At 34.6% G+C, this 22,133-nt stretch overlaps 1 protein-coding gene across 1 annotated transcript in view; it reads left to right on the top strand.

The window, feature by feature from the left end:
- The window catches only part of LOC108911562 (mitoguardin), a 126,325-nt gene that overhangs the window by 9,662 nt on the left and 94,530 nt on the right, over positions 1 to 22,133 (top strand). Inside the window, exon 3 of the mRNA XM_018716536.1 lies at positions 2,274 to 2,471. Within this exon, the coding sequence (XP_018572052.1) occupies positions 2,274 to 2,471 (198 nt within the window). The remainder of the gene's footprint in view (positions 1 to 2,273; positions 2,472 to 22,133) is intronic.

The raw sequence follows: 22,133 nt of genomic DNA, 5'->3' as shown, positions 1-22,133 counted from the left end.
TACGCACAGCTCCCACAGAAGCTCTTGTGTCACTTCCAAAGCCACACTTCGTGGTTGAGGGACCGGCAAAGGCTATCAGGACACGGTTAGCTTTAAGGAATTAGTAGAGGGATATAAATCTATGAGCCATCAGCGACAAGATTTCCCCTCTCTACATCATTCACAGATATTTCAAATATAAAAGCTTGACCTGATGTTCAAGTCTTGAATGGACTCGTCTCGTTAACTGATGGGTACAGGACAGTCGAGAGTTCAGGAGCAGTCATCTAAAATGCGACCCCAGAGGTGAATTTGTTTTATCCACGGGGGAAGTTTGCCACCGCCTTCCAAGCTGAGGTATTAGCTATCTCAAAAAAAGATACAGAAATCAGCGTATTCAAATATCTCTGGAATACCTACCTCACACTCCCGAAATGTGTCAACGTCTTGTCCCTGCTGGGGCGGGAAAATCGTCTACATAAAGAAAAGTAATGTTACTGGCAATGAAAGAGCGGACGGGTCGTTTAGAGAAGTAGGTAATCAATTCATGGGGCCTAAATAATCAATTCATACATACAGTATTATACAATGTTATGTAAAAGGATTCATTGATAAAGTCAAAGATTGATCATTGGAAGAATGGTTGAGTGGATTTAGTTTGCGACAGTCCAGGCTTATACCAATTAGCATGCCCAAACTGAAGCAGTATTGGGGTTGTCATAGGACTTCTAACGGGTTATTTAAATCAGCACCTCAACAGAATTGGTATCAGTGCTGGCACATGATACAGGTGATGCAAGCACATGTCTGTCACCGTGCTTGCTTAATGAGGCAAAGACAAATACCTCAGAGTAGCAAATCTGTCACCTGAGAATGTCAAAGATACTCCAGCAGAGCGTGCTGTTATAAGTAGTACAAGCCTATTTTCATTTTCTTTAGTAGCATGTATAATGGTCGGTAGACTGCGGATAACTGTGTATTCCTCGACAACAGCAACAAAATTATCCTAAGAATGTTTTGTCGCGGAACGACTTGATTGACTGCCGCCATCGGTTGAGTTACCGCGGTATCTACGCTCGATAACGCATTTAAGGTTGCCGCGTTACTTCTCGTGACTTTTTGGGGCACAGGCAGTAGCTTCTTAGACTCTTCATTTAGCATATGGATGGGGGTCGATATCACGACACGATCTGAGTCCAGCTGAGACTTTCGTTTGTCTTCCATCGCTAAGTTCAACTGCTTCAGAAAGGTTTCATACTATCTAATTTTTTTTATCCAAGTCACCAAGACAAGCACTATGGGTTTCAACTGACCCTAGAGTTGAAAATGTTTTAACTTACCCTGTGTATCACTGAGTTCTACGACTCTCAAATGTCTCTAAATGTGGATAGCATTAGTTTTTTTCTATTAGTCTAAGGTCCCTGGTAAGGACCTGCAAACTTTTGTTCGGGCATTACGTCTCATCATTCCTCGGGATCTTCGTTCTCGGAATGGTTACCTTGACGGAATCTCTACGTCCTAGGAGTGGTTACCCCAACAATATTTCAACGTCATAGGATGGATAAGTTCGCAACATCGGTCGCTACGACGAAATCTTCAAAAGTGGTGGAATGTCAGGAAAATGGTTTCCTTCGGTTTTCTAGTCCCGATTTGAAAGATAGGTGAAATCCGGTCGGAATTGAAAACACGACAGTTTCCTATTTTCGTATATCGTTTCAAGTGCAAATAAACTAAGATATTTTTCAGTACTGACAGTTATTGTTTACTAAGTTATACCTTTTCACTAATTTAACCGTGTCTGACGGATTCCAATGCAAAATATTGTATTAAACATTTCAGGTACGCCCGTTTTTCAAGCCTCATCAAAGAAAAACTGATAATTATTTATAATTATAATATAGGCTGTGTTCAGCGAACAGTCGTACCGGTCAAAGTCTTTCAGCGGACAAATATTTCGTTGGTCTGCCCAATCAGCTGATTGGGCCGACCAGGTTTTAGTACAGTTACTAAAAGCCGTTCACGAATTGTTTAATTAAAGAAGTTTCACGGAACTAGTCCGGCCATTGGACCATTCGCTGAACACAGCCGTAATAACCATATTTTCGATTTTATGATACGTTATATGTTATGGGAATAAGAAAAATAAACGAAACCCATGGTACGGTGACGTTGTGACAATACTTTCAAAACCGATTTTTCAAATATCCTCTATTTTCCTTTTTTTGTTTATCTTGTACAGCAAGAAAGTCGTATAACCGCAAAATACGTCTGTTAAGGTTTTTCTTTTTTTTCAGATTTAGGTAGTGTCGCTAGCAGTGGCCGAAGAAGTGCCGCTTTTAGCAATATATACGGCGACAAGTATGGCCGACAGAGTTCAGTTATAACTAGTGAAAAAGGTTCTATCGCATCTGGAAGCGGTGTAAGTGGTGGTCTGCATGTCGGAGATGGCAGCGATGGCACTCATTTGACGCCTCAACAGCTTGGAGTGATGGGTGAGTTTGCAATATATTCGAATGCATTTGTACATTGGTGATAAATCGAGAAGTAAACGTAATAATTTACAGTTACGCACGCAGGTGGTTAAATTAGCAAAATAATAGAGGTTTAATACGTGCATAAACTTCAGCTGCTCGATTCAATTTACGGTAGTGTTAATATGATTAATTTCATTTCCTAATGGATTTAGCTGGCTAACAAAGAGAGTACTGGTCAAACATTCCATGTTCTGTTGTTTCATGTCCCCACATGAAGAGATTCTGAATTACCTTCACGGAATATAGTTTGCATACAAACAATTTAATTTACCTAGATTTTTTCTAACAGTGAGATTAATTAAAATAAAAAATATATATACTTGTATTTTAATTTTTGGATTATCAACTTTAATTTGTATTGTAAAATGTAAGATATATAAACATAATTCAATCATAGTTAATAAACGGTTATGAATATATAGGGTGTTTCATCGAGACCCAACACATTAGAATAAAGTGTGTCTATTGAAGAAGTTGAAAGGAGGAGAAACTTTTTTATTTTTACACTCATGGAAAAAGTAAATATAAGAATCTGCTTGTCTTCAAATGTTCAAAAATTTAGTTTTATGTGAGCCAATAGGTAGAGTTTTCCTATAATTGATACGTACAGGGTGTCTCCTGATCTTAACTTTAACAGTTTTAAGTCGAATTTTAGAGTTTTACGAAACTATAAATTGTTTGATTAAGAAATTATTTGCAATACTTTTTTTGATAAATTAAGTTGGGCCTGTCAGAAACAAAAGCAGTATTTTGGTAGATAAATTGCCTATTTGCAAATAAATGTAGGTAAAGCTTAATATTAAATGAGAACCCCCATTCCTAAATGAAATATACAGGATGTAACTTTGAGTTGCGATCACAGGGGCTTCCTTTGGCCTTTAGCAACACGTATCAATAGTTTATTTTCTCAAATTCCGTCATAAAAATTTGTTTAACCTTTTTTAGTAATTTTTGTACCCCGCCGCTGGAAAAACTACTGTAACCTCTAATAACGGCACGGTTTAGTCGCAACGCATGCACAATTCCACACAATTCGCCGCGAGTTACTTTTGTTGAGTGGGCGTTCGCCACACAAACAGTGCTTAACAAGTAACTTAGCGAAAAACTCAAACAGTAATAAATAATGATAAATGAAATACACAAAAATAAATAGTCCGTTGATGGCTTCCAGCAATGAAAAACATTCAAATTCACAGTTAGATGTAATGTCTCCAAATGCGGAACAACTGACGCCCTTCACTTCGTCACCATTTACCGGCACCATCTCCCTTCACACGCATTGTAGGTTGCTTACAATTAATGTACTTGTAATACATACAGTGGCGACGTACACAAGAACTGCATTTTAAAAAACTCATTATAACTCGACTATTTATTTGATTTAAAAAAAAATTGAATCGTATTCAAGGGAACACGTACTGTTACCCCTAAAAAACTGACCCTTGATTGAAAGTTACCCACCCTGTACATACAAAATGTTGGAAAAGGAGAAATGTTGATGTTCTTAAATTTCTCTCTACATTTTTATACATTTGGACAGAACCAGGATTTTTTTACACTGAATTAATAAAAAGGTGTTTCTCTATTCAACCCCATCTGTGAACACATCGTATATGTGGGAAAATATTTCGAAAAGTTTTGGTGTTTCAGGTTGAGCGGAGAATCGACGCCAACTTTGTTATTTTAAAAAATATTGTACATTTTTATTTCTTTTGTGAATGCTGCTCACTTTTTGTTATTGATACAAAATATATTATTTTTTGACTATTATAGAGGTCATTTGCAGGTTACTTTTGAAAATAAATGGTTTCCTTCGGTTTTCTAGTCCCGATTTGAAAGATAGGCGAAATCCGGTCGGAACTGAAAACACGACAGTTTCCTATTTTCGTATATCGTTTCAAGTGCAAATAAACTAAGATATTTTTCAGTACTGACAGTTATTGTTTACTAAGTTATAACTATCCATAACAACAAAATACATTTTTCGGTGATAAGCTGGATAAATTATAATAATAATAATAATAATTTTAACCAAGTCAACTTAATATGAAAACTTTCAAAATACTTTCACGTTCAAATCGCTCTAAATAGTGTTTTTTTTTCATGTGGACAACTTTGACAAATCCTGTAATCAAAAAACTTATTTTATCCGCAACGCCATCTATATAATTTTAAGGCACCTACTAGGTATTTGTACAGACCCAAATGTTTCCAAACCACGTGACCACCAAGCTTAGGCAACCCAACAATGCACGATTGGTAATGGTAACGAAAATTACCTAAATTTTGGCGTCATCAATATTAGTGATTCGCTTCCAAGAACAATGTCAAACCGTTATGACTATGCTCGAGATAACGTGATCGCTGATTGGTTGAATAGAATCTCGTGAAAAATTACACTTGTCACAGCCGATGAAACAGAATATTGTGTTTTAATAAAATATGTATTGATCTTATTGTTTTAATTTTACTAAAATTTATTTGCCAACGCGATAAACTTCCTATTTCAAACAAAATTACTGGTCACGTGGCTTGTAATCATCTACAAAGGCTCTGTATATGACCGCTCGTAATAACATGCATTTACTTTTGTTATTAGACTGAACAAATAATAAAATAATCATTAGATCAATCACCCTTTCTCAAAAAAAAAGTTTGGTGGTCTTCTATTTTTTATAAATCAAGTAAAAGATACATGTAACTAAAAAAAATAATTATACATATATAATTCGACAGTTCATTCACAATCTCAGTAAAAAAGAGCTGTTTTACATTTGAATAGAATGTTTACAACTGAAAGAGGTAAAATATTTTAATGTTAACTACCAAATAAGAATATAACTTCCTGGAAAAATGAAAGCAATAAGTATATATTATAATGAAATTATTTTCTATAGGGACTTGAGCTTTGAATGAACATTTTGTCATGATGATTATTAAAAAAGGCGATCATATTCAAAGTATCATTTACAATTCAATACCCACATTCAACGTAACAGATCCAATTTTTTATTTATTAATTACAAACTATTCGAGAAATAAATACAGCTAATATTACATAAAATACATTTTTATTAAAAATTTACAATCCTAAAATTCGAAAATTTGAAAAAATTATTATTAGATATTTTAGTGCACTTTATGAGTGGTAGAATGATATCAAAACTCGAAAGAAGTGACGCTAAGTTGGCAAATTGCAAATAAGTGGCAAAATTACAATATGGGCAAATATTTCGAAATTTGTGTGTAGCTGAGACTGTGCGCAAATTACGTGGAATTTTCTGGGCCCGAATGAAACAATTGTGAAATGGTTAGTTGCCAAATTTGAACAAACAGGTTCGGTTGCAGACAATAGAAAAACAGGCCGGTCTCGTACTGTCCGTTCAGCTGAAAATATTGCTATAGCGGAAATTCCCGTAACAGGAATTGAAACCAGACGATCGCCGGATATTCGTTGATTGGATGTAGGAGAATCACCAAGTGAACGGTGATTTTGCTAAGAAAATCATCGAATTTGGTTTAGAGACAATTCTTGGGTCATTCAAGAACGACCACTGTATACCCAGCGAGTGCAGTATGGTGTGGATTTTACCCCAGTGGGGTCATTAGTCCATTCTTTTTTGAAAATCAGGCTAAAAACGCAGTCATTGTCAATGAAACGATATCGAGAGGTGCTATTAAACTTTTTGTTCCCTCATTTGGATGACATGGATTTGGATGATATGTGGTTCCAGCAAGACCTGCCATACAGCACGTGATATTATCCACTTGTTACGGTAGAAATTTAATGGATGACTCATCACGTAACAGTGAAGTGACTTGGCCACCAAGATCATGCGACTTTTCCCTGTGGAGGTTTGTAAAATCCAAAATTTATTCTGCGCAAATGAATACCATTCATGAATTAAAGGCAGAAATTCGGAGAGTTATCAACGAAATTCAGCCGCAGTCAAATGAGTCGCTGAAACACATGTAAAAACTTTGCCAACTTTTTAATTAATAAAACCTTTTTCGTCATATGAAATCCTGCGTTTTTTTTGGGACATGTACACCTACAGCGAGTTATCTACTATTGTTTAATTTTACACGCGATCTCAATATGATAGCATAGAATACCCAACAATCAGAACTCCAGGAGTTGCAGGAAAATCAATATTTAACCTCAATCTTGAAATAGAACCTGTAAATTGATTAGTGTAGATATAAAATAAATGACTCAGTAGGTAACAACTTTATTAAATCAGTATGTAGGATTTTTTTATTTATACTCTATAATAAATTTGCGTGATTCGTTTTAATGAAGTTATATGTTTCAAGATTCATGTTTCATACAACATATTTAATAAATATACAATGGGCGGTTAAATTATATAACGAATTCAATGAAACAGTGATATATTTTTTTAAACAACGAGACACGGTAGCAACAAACATTTTGACGTCACAACCGATTCTTACAAGTCATTTAATTGTTATTGATGATGTCATCAGTGTTTTTTAAATCGCGAAAAATGGTAGGGAGACATTTTTTATGGCTGATTTGATAAATCGTTTAGTTGACAAATGGACATCATTTTGATACATCATATAATAAAATTTATTTAAATAGCGATGTATAAGAAAAATTTTTGTTGCCTATTAATAAAGAATATTCAACATACAAAACGTTATTCATTGAAATCAAAATGGGAAGGATCACCATTTAAAACAAATCGATGACGTCATCACTTATTAAAAAAATGACTAATAAGAATTGAATGTGACTATGCTACTTTTTTATTCAATTTCTTCCATAATTTACGCGCTCACTGCAGTACACTCAAAAAATATTTTCGTGTTTACAAATTTTTATCAGACCGATTTTTTTAATTTTCATGAGTAATAAATATTTGACTGTTCAAATCAAAGACAAAAGTAACCACATGACATGTAAACATTAAAAATTTGTAAGAGGGATGGGGAGGGAGTACAGGAATCTCAACTCACTCCATTTGACCGATCTATTGAAGCTTCTGAAATATTAGTTGATTTCATCTTAGTAATCCTCAATAGTTTGAAATGATATGTAGAATGAATAATACATTACCATTAGCCGAATTTTTTTACTTCAAATTTCTTTAAATTGACATTCAGAATAATACATTCAGTATTTGACAATACGAAGTAAATAAGTATTTACCGATACTTATTGATATAGAATTCCAAGAAGACCCTGCGTCACTTTCTTGGAATTAACCGCATTCGACATCCGAGGTAGAAAGGTATTGGCAGCGCGGCGTGCCGTTCACTGTAGAAGCTTACAGTGCATACTGTATTTTGCAGTCATGAAGGCATGTTTCTTCGTACGTGTATCGTCCTGTACATTTTCAGTGCAATTTCTTATTAAAATAAACGAAGGTGAATAATAAAAACAAATTTTAGTCCGAAAAATCTACTTTATACAGTGCGTTCCCGGAAGAGGTACCGCAATCTTGTAAACTTTTTTATTGTTTATTTTTCGAGAAAAAGTTATTCTTGATAAAAAGTTTTGCTTATCTTGGGAAGCCATGGGCAGTAATCAAATATCTAATAAAACATCCAAAATGTGAAATTTTCCATAAACAAAGTACCTACCTTTAATTTTTGTTTTAGTTAAAAACTGTATTTAACAAAGTTGTTCGAGAACTCAAGAAATGCTTAAATACGAGGTTTAGTCAAAAAAAAAGAATCACATTTGGCAAATAAGAAGACGCGATTTTTAACTATCTTAAAGGTAAATGTCATGGAGCTTACCAGTAATTAGGCCATCAGGGCCCTTTTTGTCTGCTAACTTACACTACCCTCCACCTTAACAATCACAAACATCCATGGGTAGAGATGTTTTAAAATCTTATGAGCTTTGAACTTCATATGCGCAGAAACATAATTCCGACCGTCGTCTAAATTATTCTACGTCCTAAAAACATTACACCTATTATTCACAGTCTCTCTCGAGCTCTAGCGTAAACAAGACTTTGATCCGATTACAAATATCACAATAAAATGCCCTATTCTTTATTATTTTAATTTAAACAATAAAAATATATATAACGAACGTTCGCCAATTGACTTTATTGATGCCCGAGCGCCTTAGTTCATGTCTACTTGTAATGATGCACATGGTCTAGTTCTGAGTCAATGTTTTCACAACATGCTTACTAGAAGAATTATGGGGATACGCCACGCTTTTCGCGGCTCATGAGATATTAAAAGACCTCTAAGAAAATTCCCTCAAATTTTCCTGCCGCGTGCGGGATTCGAACCCACTGCGGTTTCGCCTTAAGCTTTGGTTTGTTAGAACTGTGCGTCGCAGACGACATACGCGGTTAGCAGAATCTGTAGCGTTCAACTTTATCGGTTTTGAAGGAGGGTGTTTTGTTAGATTTAGTGCTTGTGATTGTATGCTGATAAGTGCAGACGAAAATATTTATTATTATTTTGGCAAAAATTTTTTTTTCATGACAATGGTTGAATATTTTTTGCTGTCAATACTTATAGAAAACACCATGAAAAAGATCTTTTAAATTTACTTAGTTGTCGTCGTCAAAATAAAAGTGAAGATCGAATGTTTTCTAACAGACGTTTGGAAGGGACGGTATACAATGGGGGATGTTCTCGTACGAGATCGATTAATTTCTCGTCTTCCTCTGGTGAAAACTTGGTTGCCATTTTAAAATTCTTTAAAAATAAATGCTTTTTTAGCACTGTACGCCGTGCGCTCAACTGAACGACTGCGTTGAAATCAAATCCAATTTGATTTCGACTGAACCGACGACGGACATAATTTTCTGCCTACCGTCAGTCCACCTGAGCAGACTCTAACAAACCAGCTACGTATCTTCTTGTGTTCTAGATTTCAACGTAAGTCCGACGCGCACAACTGACTGTCTGCTTTGCGTCGCCTACAGCTCTAACAAACCATAGCTTTAGTAGGCAAGCCTTAGCCGCTTCGGCTACCGCTGCGACCTTTTAACTATCTTACTTAAACCCGACAGAAATTGTAAAAAATAAGGACACTGCCAGCATTTGATTTAAGGTTTGTTATTATTACTATTATCAATAATAGTTATTGTTATTTTCATCTTTTGATAATAAAAAATCACCACAAATTGAATTGAATTGAATATTGAAACTTTTAAATGCAAATAACTCAGAAACCGATGAAGTTAGGCGACATTTTTTATGTAGAATTGAACGTTCTTTTAGATTTTTAACTTTTTTTAAGCATAGTTCAACAGATAAAAAATATATGTTTTGATTTACCTAAATAATACGGTGAAACTAGTACTTTCTAGGAGCAACGTCAAAATTCAGCTTCAAATTCGTAATTCTCACACCAAAAAACCCAACACTACTAATTTTCAGAGTCATGCTATCAAAACTTTCTCAATTATTGAGAAATTTCAGAATAAAATTTAAACCTCGAACACCCTGTATTTCTTAAACCAGCGACATTCGTACATGATGAGCGCAAACATAATATTTTGGTGTCAAGTAAAGTATCCAGCTTCGTGTTGACCCATTCTTTCTGACTCACCCTGTGTATATTTTAATATTCTCAAAATAACGCGGAAAATTCAAGGCACGCCCCTGTCATGGTAAATTGTTACAAAAGTTCCGATAACAGAACTTTATTGGCTTATTTTTTTCTTGGAACTATATCTCAACAAAATTCGAATGTTTCATACATACAAATAACTGAATCGCCGCGTCGTTATGAGAATTAAATGAAACTACTTGCACAAAAAAAAACAACAAACGGGGTGTCCCTTCTGTTTTAGACCCGTATTTAGTCAGGTCTGTAAAAATACGTATCATAGGTTAATACAGTTTCCCGTATCTTGTACCGTCTTATGCCTTCGTGCTTAAAGTTTTGCAGTTTTACCTTTTCTTACCTTTGTATTCTATATTATGTATTCCCATGGTATACGTAGTAGAAATAATTATGCATTTGTGTGTATTAAGAAAGGATGAAATGGCTCGTGATATACCCTTTTGATAGGCGCTGTAAACATTTTCCGGAAACAAATTGTAGGCGGTTAATGATTGTGGCGTCTAACGCCCATTCATTAATGAGTTGTCTTGTGTAAGAAATAGTAACAACCGGAAAATAATTAACGGCTACATAAACAGGTATATTTAACAATCAATGTGCTAAACGGTTATACTATTAAGGTGTGACGGATGACATTAATGAATATATAGACTTGCGGAGAATAATAGTTTTTATTTTATTGTGTAGAAAGGGGAAGGCGTTTCTGCGCTCCATATTGTGCAGGATAGATTATTCATTCTTCTTATTTAAATGATACATTGTAATCATAAGATTCTAAACCTCATTTAAACGTGGGCATTTATCATTTTATATTGTATAAGGGGCGTCCATTTTCTGTCCCCTTGGATGGGGAACTTTTTCTATTTCGGAGATACAGTATCGATTAAATCGACAAACTAAATTTTGTGCTCATTGTTATTTTGAAAAATTACTTCGGTTCTTAAATTAGCTTGAAAAAAATGATGATCTTGTTTAATGTTAAATAACTGCGAAATTGTTACGATGACGAAAAGAAAAAAAAACAGAAACATTACTGAATATGTAAGCAGAATATAAATAAATTTATAGACAAAATAGGTTTATATTTTGGATATTATATTACTATTAATGTATCTATTATAATCGCATTTTTTTACAGAGGATATTTGAATATTTTATTATTCATTTTAAATTATTAAGTTCTTTTTTCCCTTGTTTTTATGAAAAATTAAGAGAAAAAAGGAGATTTTATTGAATTTTAGGAAATAAATAAGAAAAGCGATTTTATGAGATCATAACTGTGAAAACTTTTGCTGACATAAAGTGAATATTTTTACCGCATCTTATATCATTATCGTAAGCAGAAGAATGAGCGCGCGGGCAAACGCGGCACAACACAGCCACACTGGGCCACCTGCCCATAAATTCGGTTGTCAACAAATGACCTAGCAGTGCAGTGCAGCAATGCGGAATTTGGTGTGATTCAGGTAATTTGAATTTATTATAGGCACCTTCTATTAATCATTCATATTACAATTGCGAAAGGGAGAAATAAGAGGGATATTTTGTTTAGTAATATTATCACAAAATGGCATTTTGGAGAACTTTTGAAACGGAGCAAAACGAAATTTACCATCAATATAATAAATTTGTTTGAGGACAAAAAATAATTAATATATGTTGTGGGTCAAATGAACATTATAATAGAAATTTTCTACACATTGTATAAAAATTATTACAATTTTTTACCTTTAACAGAAAACTTTTTTAGGGACGCCTATGAAACTCATTAAATTTTATTGTTAGACGTTTTTATATATGTTCAACTAACTTCGGAAAGATTATACAATTAAGTATAGTCTTTCAGGTGTCGAGCGCGATTAATTCTAAGAAAGCAACGCAAGCGTCGTCCTAGAATTCTACTTACAGCAAAAATTAACAAAACAATAATTTCTTACTCATAAGAAAAGTGACTGTAGAAAATAATCAACAGTTGGCCTAAGTGATCCGCGGTGATCGGTAAATACATATTTCAGAAACGAAAATGACTGTTTAACATTAATCAAGGTCACAGGCGCATATCTAAAATAGTCGACGTTTTTAATAGGTGTTATTTTTACTAATGGTGGCGAAGCATCAACTACTTCACATTTTAGTAATACCTATCCGCATCATTGTACAATAACATGTACATGTCTGCCTCTGATTTGAAGCTTCACATCGATCAATTTATTCGGTACATATCTAGCGGCATCCTAATGCCTGCCCTGTCAGCCTAGCGAGCCTGTGTACAATCCCGATTTTTTTTTTTGACAGACGTTGAACGTGCATTTCATTATCGTTTATTGCGTGAGTGGGTGAGTTTGACGCTCTGCTTAGGTATTCGAGTGTATGACACGTGTTTTTTTTGTGGCAGTCATTGGTATAGTGTATTATGAGAATGGAGCGGCACACAGTTTGACCACAGTTTTCGCCTATGTTTGCTACTACGTATTGCCACTTACTAGTAGAATATTGATTACTACTATTTATGTATCTGATTGTCGCCATAAAGTTTTCGATGTCTATTTATTACCTAATACCACCGAATATTAATACTCTGTATGTTATTTTGATTGTTTTATTTTTCGATAGTACATCTACCGCTTACAATAAAATTGGCTATTTTTAACTGTGTTACTGTTATTAATTATTAGCTCTATTACAAAATGGTGCATAATTACTGTAATTGTAAATTGATGCTATTGAAATAAGGTGAATATAGACTGCTGCGGTCGTAGAACGAATGTATCCGAATCGTTATCCATTTCGTCCTGCACGAATAAATTTATTTCTTAGGATTTTACAGAAACCTTGTTTAAGAGTAATTTCTTTTGCACGCTATGGTTAATAATAAGTATTATATCATTATAAATTTCAATTTAGTGTCAGTGGAAAAGGCAAATTATCTCATCCTGTAAAAATATGCTGTATTGGTTATCAAAAAAAAATCCTAGATAGGTATACGTGTTTTCTTTTTTATAGTCAAATTTTATCTGATTCTCACATATATTTCTTCTAGTATTTCGGTAAATATTCTATTCACGATATGAATTTTAAATATCCGATATGCTAATATTTGGTATTATTATTTGAGCCGCAACCCACTAGATCACGTCAACTAAATTAGGCGCGTGCTTTGATTTAGCCGAAATGTTTCAGCATTGGTTTTATAAGCTACGCTAACGTTTAAGTTAAATCCAAATAAAGTTAGATTGCATCTAACGAGAACAATACCTACCATGTATGTCCAAAAAACGTATTTAGGTACATTATGTTCATGGCCGATTTCACTTGCTGGGCATGTATCTGGTGAGGGGAGTTCATAGCCTTCCACTGCGACGACTGTTGCTTTCTCTCAGGGTCGTACCCATAAGATCACGATTCATCCCCGGTGATGATTTTGTCGAAAAAGTTCTCGTCCACTTCCAAGTGGTCCAACAAGTAAGTCACAGTAAGCAGCGACACGAGCCGCCTTTTGATAAGGAAGTCAACAAGCTGGGGACGAATTTCTCCACGAAAGACCAAATAATTTAGCAAGTACATCAATAGTACGTCTTCTATATTTACACAAGCGCTCGTTTTCATCAGTTCTGGACGTAGAAAGCCGACCCGGACGTTCAATGTCTTTAAGCGACATGTCGCCACGTTTGAATCGCTAATACCAATCATATACTTGTATTGCAGTCGAATAGTAAGAGTTTGAAAAAAATATTAGTAGACATTGTTTGCGTTTTATTACGGGGAAGGGTATGTAGAATGATAATCTCAAAAAAGTAACTCGAGAGAAGTGACGCTAAGTTGGCAAGTTGCAGGTAAGTGGCAAATTTACGAGTTTTTTCACTTTTTTTACTGTCCACGAAAATCTAGACGACCTATGGAAAAATTAGTCATTTTATGTGGTAGGAAACCAAATTATCTAATGTTTAATGAATCTAATGTCATAATTTACCAATTTGTTAACTTCGAAATAAAGGTTGAACGCGGAAAAATCAGTTTTCGGAAATTGCACATTATTATTGCAAAAAGCGATGGATGTTGATGAAATTTATGGAAAAGACGGTCACCCCAAAGGCCAACATGTGTGCCGAAGGCCGATTCAATTGGCCGTGAAATTGTTGCTCCAGCTTTTTGTTAATTAATTTCGTTCGTTTTCTTGCAACTAATTGTTTAATTACTAAACGTAAATTTTAGAAGGTAATATTGTAGATATAGGTTCTAAATAATCCAAAGAAACGTATCGAAAACAGAAAAATTTCAGAAAGTTGAAATTAAGTAGCCAAATTGTCCCAGGGTTGGGCAAAAGCCACTCGGGAATTCGCTCTTTTTGCATTAAATAGAGCTTATTTTTACTGTAATTAAAAAAAGAGAAATCATCTACGCCTTTTTGTTCCCAAGATCTTTTTTTATAACGTTAATTGTTAATTAACTATTGGACGTATCAGACCGATATTTTAGAGACTATTAAAGGAAGGGGTAAACCTCCTTCATTGATCACGAGTTTCAGGATGCTTTAGAAGATGGATCCACGCTATATTTCTGGTTCTGAGACAAACGGATGCACTGCATTAGTGTTTTTAGAGTTCAAAGTTTGAAGGTATCCCTAAAGGTCTTCGCCGTAGATAAGACGGACCTACCTAGGCAGGTAACTTAAGGAGCTATGTAGGTTTAAGAGCTCGTGTGGTATTTTTTTAGGAGGTAATGTAACTCGGACAATATTTTAAGAAAGATTGGATTGTGTTATTTATTTTGGGCTTAATAATACAATAATTGTTTTATAATAACATAGGACACAAACAAAGCATACATTTGGAACGAGTACAAACTCTGGCCAGATATCCGTACACTGGTTATATTTCTGCTGACGTTTAGTCACAGGCAGGGCCACCTCCGTTTGTGGCTCTATGGCGCGGTACATTTTAGTGCCGCACTATTCACACTGCTCGGCTTTGACGTCCTGACCATTTCCGAACTTTTGTTACATGACATCCTTCTGGATTGGCCTCTATAGTGAGTGTTGTATTTCCATCAGGTTCAAATTTAGTTGAAACTCGAATATGGAACGGGCCTTATTCTCCGTTGTTTTGGTAGGATGGCGGGAACTTTGGAAAGTGTAGTGAAATTTTTCTCCGCTCTCTCTACATCGCCGAGCTGGGGTTCTGGATCCTTCGGGACATCGTCCTAGGCTCGTTACGATCGATTTAGCATGGGGCGGTTTTCTCCGACTTCGTGGTCCCGATTGGAAAGTGTGGTAAATTTTCGAAATGCAGTGAGAACTAGTAATACGACAATACCTTTTGCGTAACTACATTTCTTATATGGAAGCACATTGATGAGATTTTTTAGAAATAATTTTAAAATATTTAAAATACTTAGTTTTTATATAATATATGTCGGCGTCACCCTTGTAACCCCTTATGAATTCGTAGCCACTCGAAGAACTGTCACCGTCGATGGAATGTTGAGGGCTTGTTTTTGTTTATGTTACAGAAATATTAGAGTACCAAATTGTTATCTCTTCAGAGTTAAGTTTTAGTCTGTGTGTGAAAGACCATCATTATCTAACTTTTGTAAACACTTCCTTATATGGTCATGTTTGGTAAAAAGTAAACTGATAGGGTAAAGGAATGCACTGGGTACCGCCCCTGTGAACGGAACAAAACTGAAAGCCCGGGAAGCACCTGGATCATTCAATTGATGAAACAACCATAGCCGTGTGGCTTTTACTATTATTATTATTATTGTTATTATTGTTTTTGATAGAGAAGTAGTCAACAGGTTGCTAGGGCTGACAGTGGCGGACCGTTAGTTCCTATTTTATAACTTGTATAACAGCTCCCGTATTTGTAATAAATAGTGTCACGTCACCCGTGTATTATTTCAAAGGAGACACCGGAGTAAAATAATTCCCGTGTCCACCAAGTGTCTCCGACATATATAATAGCTATAATCCATAAAGTCACATATAAAAACGTTTGAGACTGTCGATACAATTTACAGCACTAGTAACACATGACATGTACCTTAATTGAATATATCATTACGTTAAGTAATACAAAGATGAGAGTGGTGAGTCGTGAGAAGACCAGTGATGCATTAAATTGCTAATATATTGAAATATGGGTCAAACCTATCAAACCTAATAAACTTCACAAAATTAAATTTTCTCTATTTTCGATCACATATCCAGTTGCAAATATTTATAAGATTAATTCAAATTGAAATATCGAAACTAAATGAAGATTAACATTTTTCCTCCACCTGAAGCATTTCTATTTGACGAGATCTCGAAAACCGAGAATTTGTCATTACAAAGTTTATATTACCAGAAAAAAACAAATTACCTGAATATTTTATTAACATTGAACAAAATTCAGGCCCAATCAGATTCCTAAAATAAAGTTTTAAATAGATTTCTTAATGGAAAATTTATTAATTTTTATACATTTTGTTATTCCAAAACGTCTTTACTTTGTAATGAGAAGATTATATATATTTACATTCATTTTTTCAAGTAAATAGGTATCTATGTTAATTTCTCTCAATTTTCTATCGATAACGATTTTGTTCAGTTGCATTTAGAAAATTCCGTGTCGAATAATAAATATTTAGTGTCACATACACGAATCATGAAAATAAAATCAATAAACAACTGAAATTTAACGCGTTTTGTCATCCTTTACTGGGCATGTTCCACTATTGATTGCTCTCCTAGAAAGAAAGGAGACGATGTGATAGAAAATAGTGAAGAACTCACGCACGCTGCCCAGGCCCAGGCGTCTTGTCGCCAGTAGTCTTGTCGCCGCTAACGTCACGTATCCTGGTTCACATTATCGTGCCCGCTAGATACTGGGTCGAACGAATAGTTCAATAGCGGTGCATGGTGCATCCGACAAAATGAAATCGTTTTAGAGTTGGAGTTATTGATCACAACTATATTTAATGCGCCGAGATAAGTGAACAAATATAAAGTAACTCTCTGGGATTGTATCATTACTTCTTATTCCGAGTTTTGTTGTTACAATAATTATTTAAATCATTTTGAAATATCGTTCGACATAATCTTAATTGGATATATCACGAATGCATATTTCACGAGTAACCTTCTTGGACGAAAATAAACCAATTTTGGTCAAATTATACAGTTCTGCAAGGTTTTGTTCTAGAGCAGCTGAGAGTCATTTTTGAAGTAATTTTTTGCGTAGAATCCGAATCTGAACTCAGAATTGCTCCATCACGTCACGTTCCGAGATATCCTAACTTAAAAGTGCGAAAAACGCGGTTTTTTGCTATATTTGAACTACCACTTTTTTTTTGCAAACATGTGTTATCTAAGTAGGTACTCAAATTTGGGGTAGACATGTTTTTGGTGTAGATGAGGACGAACATAAGCGTATTTATTACCTAAAGATTCGGAACATAGGTATTATATGAAACAATGTATTTACGGTTAAAATGTACACCTGTTGCACGGCGCTAAAATGTATCGTTCTAGAGAACCAGTTTTTAGTTATCCATCATAAAAAGCTAAGTATTTAAGGTTGATCTATTCCAATTATTAATCTTCATATTTTTGATACATTTTTCACAGCTAAATATACTTTTCGATTTAGACAAATGTCATTCATTTGTCAACGCCTACTGATATAACGACTCCAAATTTGATCTCGCATAACCACGCTCTAAAGGCTGTTTCCGACATTTGGATAGAGACAAGTTAGTCTAAATAGCAAAAATTATTTAACGTAATTATTTACAAATTTGGCAAAAAAATCAACTTTAGTTGGTCTAGAATGCCTCGAAATCTGTTTCTCTACCACAATGTGTTTATGCGACATGCAACAAGTATGAGGTCTGTTCAGAAAATAACCGAACTTCTTTAATTACGCTCTAATGGAGATATTTAGTGATGTGCAGTTGACAGCATTGCGTTGCGCATAACCTTCTCTGTAACCACATGTTCTTAGATTGTTGATATTTCATTTCAAGTGTTAGTGACGATTTTTGAAATGTGCGGTTTTCTGGAACAACGATGCAACGTAAAATTTTGCGGGAAACTGGAGAAAACATTCACGGAAACGTTTCAACTTTTGAAACAAGCTTAAGATGATGCTCTGAGTCGTACGCAATGTTACGAATGGTTTTCACGATTTGAAAGCGGTCGTCAGTCAATTGAAGATGATCCTTCGACTTCAACTGATGACTCCCACGTCAGGAAAGTCAAAGATCTAGTGTGAGTAAATCGCTGTTTGACTGTCAGAGAAATTGCTGAATTATGTCGTGCCATGAAATTTTGACTGAAAAATTCACGTGTATTGAGTTGCAACAAAATTTGTTCCTCGTTTGATGATCGAACAACAGAAAGAAAATTTGTCAGCAACTCCTTGAACGATCCAATGACGATGAAACATTCAGTCAAAGGATTATACCAGGAGACGAAAACTGGGTTTACGGTTGCAACATTCAATCATCACAATGGATTGGCAAAGGATCTCCACGCCCCAAGAAAACACGCCAGTCTCGATCCAATATCAAAGTGATGCTCACCGTTTTTTTCAACTTTAATGAAATTGTGCACTTTGAATTATTTTCTTCGAGGTGAAATAGTGAACCCTGTATACTATCAAGGCGTTTTACAACGGTTACGTGAAAAAATCCGCAAATGGAGACCAGAGTTGTGGCGAGACAATTCATGATTCCTGCACCGTGACAATACGCCCGCACGTTCAGCTTTGTCAAATCAGATTATTGTCCTCCTTCACCCTCCTTACTACCCAGACCTGGCTCCATGCGATTTTTTCTTATTTCCGAAATAAAAATTATGTACCGCTGAAAGGACGCCGTTTTTAGACGACTATTGATGACATCAAAGCAAATTCGTCGCAGACTTTGAAGGCCATTTCAAATGAAACATCGCTGTGAAAAGTGTGTGATTAGGGGAAGGGAGTACTGTGAAGGAAACAAATACCAATAATCTATAAAATTAATAATAAGGTTTAAAAAATATATAGTTCAGTCTGGATAGACCTCGTATAACTTTTTAAAGTAAGGTTTCATAAAATATATCCCGTTTTTTTTTAAACTCTAACAATAAAAATAATATATCAAAAAACAACCTCCAAATTCTAAATTAAAAATAAGCCAATGTTCTTATTCTCCTACTCCTACAAAATTTCTCTTACATGGAGTAACGAACTGATTTACAAATAAAAAAACATTTTTTTCTAAGGCTTGTAACTTCTTAAGGCAATTGTACCAAGATAGCTTGACGTGTATCGGTTAATTTTCATCGAAGGAAGTACATACGCATGCGGTATGGTATAAGTTCAATTTATTTTCACAAACCATGTGTATTGAGGAAACATATAGGTATCTAATTAATTCATCTGTGTAAAACAAGGTTTACATTTAAAAGATTTTACCTAATAAATTTTCCAACAATTTGATGAAGGAGTCACATTCTCATATTTCATATTTCATTAAATTGACTAATTTATTATCCAAATTTGAGCTGCCTACAGCTTTACCAAACATTTCAAAGACAGAATGAGATCCAGTGCTAGTCTGGTAACTTGGTCACCATGCATCTGAAACTCGCGATCAAGATGAATTTGATCAAGTACAACTTTGACAATGAAAATCATTCATAGTAAGAGCAGGCCATTAACCATGATAGACAACTTAGGTCCGTGTGTAACAAACACACATGTAAAATGTCAAAATTCTAGAATGAATTTATACTATTTAGTAAATACTATTTAGTAAATACTAAGCTATTAAAAACCACTAATAGTCGAAATGCCGTAGTCCAGTGCACACTGTACTATACCTAAATACCGACTTAACCTCCAATTTCTGAGTTTATTCGAACCATAGATCTAATATGGTATACTATTAGATCTATGATTTGAACAAGAGAGCAGTATGTCTTCCGATATGTTAAATAGTCTAAACTTACGTCATATCAAAGAAACTGGAGAAGTACGGGACGAGAAAAAAAACTGTTAAACCAAAACTAACATTCTTACGGACATATCGAGATGAATTCATAATGCCAAAATTTTTGAAGGTGAAACATAATGTCCAAACCAACACAAAACCTCATCAAGCCAGTACCTCGCTATAGCCGACAAACCGACCACCGAGAGAGCATTATACACAGTCAGAGCAAGAATATTGAGAAATTACTCTCCGAAAAACCACACAAAGACAGACTAGTTGAGATAAGTCTGGGTCGTCATTAATTTAGTTTTTGTAGAACTAATTGACGAGGTTACAAACGTTCACACCAGAGAGTTGAATTTTGTCATAATGCCCAAAACGATGCCTAAAGAGAAAATCATTATCACCCTGATAACCACTTGTCGATGTCTTCTCCGACGAATTGCCAAACCTCCGAAACCAAATCTGATTAAAGGAACGAAGTCCAGGCCATCAAAGACCTCCGGGAAAATGAATAAATTACCATACTTCTTGTCGAAACAAAAAAACAACAACCGTTATCTTGGACACAACAGAGTATATCACTAAGAAACAGAATCTGCCATACAGAATGTACGGAAGCGAATAAACTTACTTCAACGGTAGCTTCTTTGGTTGAAATAAACCGATGTAAATCAAATTACTTTAATTTTGTCTAGTTTTTAGAATAATCCTTCATGAATAAAGCCTTATTTTTTACCTAAAACATATAAGAAGAATATCTTTAATAGTTTTGTTCTTTTTTTTTTCGTGTAAATATTTTAAGGAAATACAAATGTTACTGAAACATCAATTTATTTGCTTAAATGTGTTTCTATAACATGTAAATGCACCGTCCCAGAGAAAAATAGCTTTTTTACTAGTCATCAGCTACGAACAAAATAAAAAAATTGAAATCTCTGGAACGATACATTGACAAAGGATATACTACATGAAGTGGAATCTCTAGCATTAAAAGTTTCAGCGCTTCTGATGGATGGACCAGAAACTATTTTTATTATTGAGCACAAAGCATACACTATATAAAGGGGTCTATAGTATTGAGTTTATTTAAAAGTTTGAGCGGAAACTATTTTTTATTAGGCATTTAGAATGATGATTTTATAAAATTATCAATATCAATAAGATAAATGTTGTACAGACTATAAGTTATTAAAAAATAATAATGCAACATTTACAAAATTATTTATTTTTAAACAATAACTTACATACGCATTAGTTATTCAAAAAATAATATTCAACAGTATTACTTTATTTTTAACTCAAATGTGAATCTTCTGTCTAGATTCTGTTTTCTGTCTAGAAAATTCTGCTTTGTTCAGTCCATTTCTTTCAACACTGAACCGCACTGAATAATATGAAATGATATTTTAAAATTAAATAATTTGTCAGAAACGCCGAAAACAACAGCTAAATTTATAATTAATACATTGTAAGTCGCAATAAGTTAAATCTCAATAAACATCATATAAGGATACACTATATTTGCAAAAAAATACTATAACAGCGCCATACTTTGAGTGAACTTTCACACAATTTCTATATCGTGTACTAATCTAGATGCCGTTCTATATAGTTTACGCTTTGTGGGTGCATTTTTTTTAAATTAGTAAAGTGACATTTCATATGCATATGTGTTTTCTTAAAATCTCCACCGACAAAAAAATACGACAAAGAACTAAATATTGTTTAAGGTACTTTTAGCGACCGCTATGTTTCAGGTACAAAATAAGTTCATATTCATATTTCATAAGTGATAGAAATATCTTTAAATTAACACAAAATAAATTTATTTGCAAACAAATGTTCAGCCCTTGAACAATGCCGCGGTAGCGCAGTCGGTCGAGAGTGCGGTGGCAAGCATTTCTCGGCTAGGCTTCCTACTCTGGTCCGGGTTCGGTCCCCGGTGTCGGCACTGACAATGTCGATGGATAATGGGTGTTTGTCCGCGTTTTTTCAAGTGTAGCCCCCTTCCGCACAAGCCTTTGGCTTTTGGATTTGGGGGTTGTCTCATTTCTGTGGTGTGTTTTATGTTTATGTTTTTGGTT

The sequence above is a fragment of the Anoplophora glabripennis genome, unplaced genomic scaffold, assembly GCF_000390285.2.
Source record: "Anoplophora glabripennis isolate ALB-LARVAE unplaced genomic scaffold, Agla_2.0 scaffold587, whole genome shotgun sequence".
In the NCBI taxonomy this organism is placed as follows: domain Eukaryota; kingdom Metazoa; phylum Arthropoda; class Insecta; order Coleoptera; family Cerambycidae; genus Anoplophora; species Anoplophora glabripennis.
This window is presented reverse-complemented; position numbering and strand designations above follow the sequence as displayed.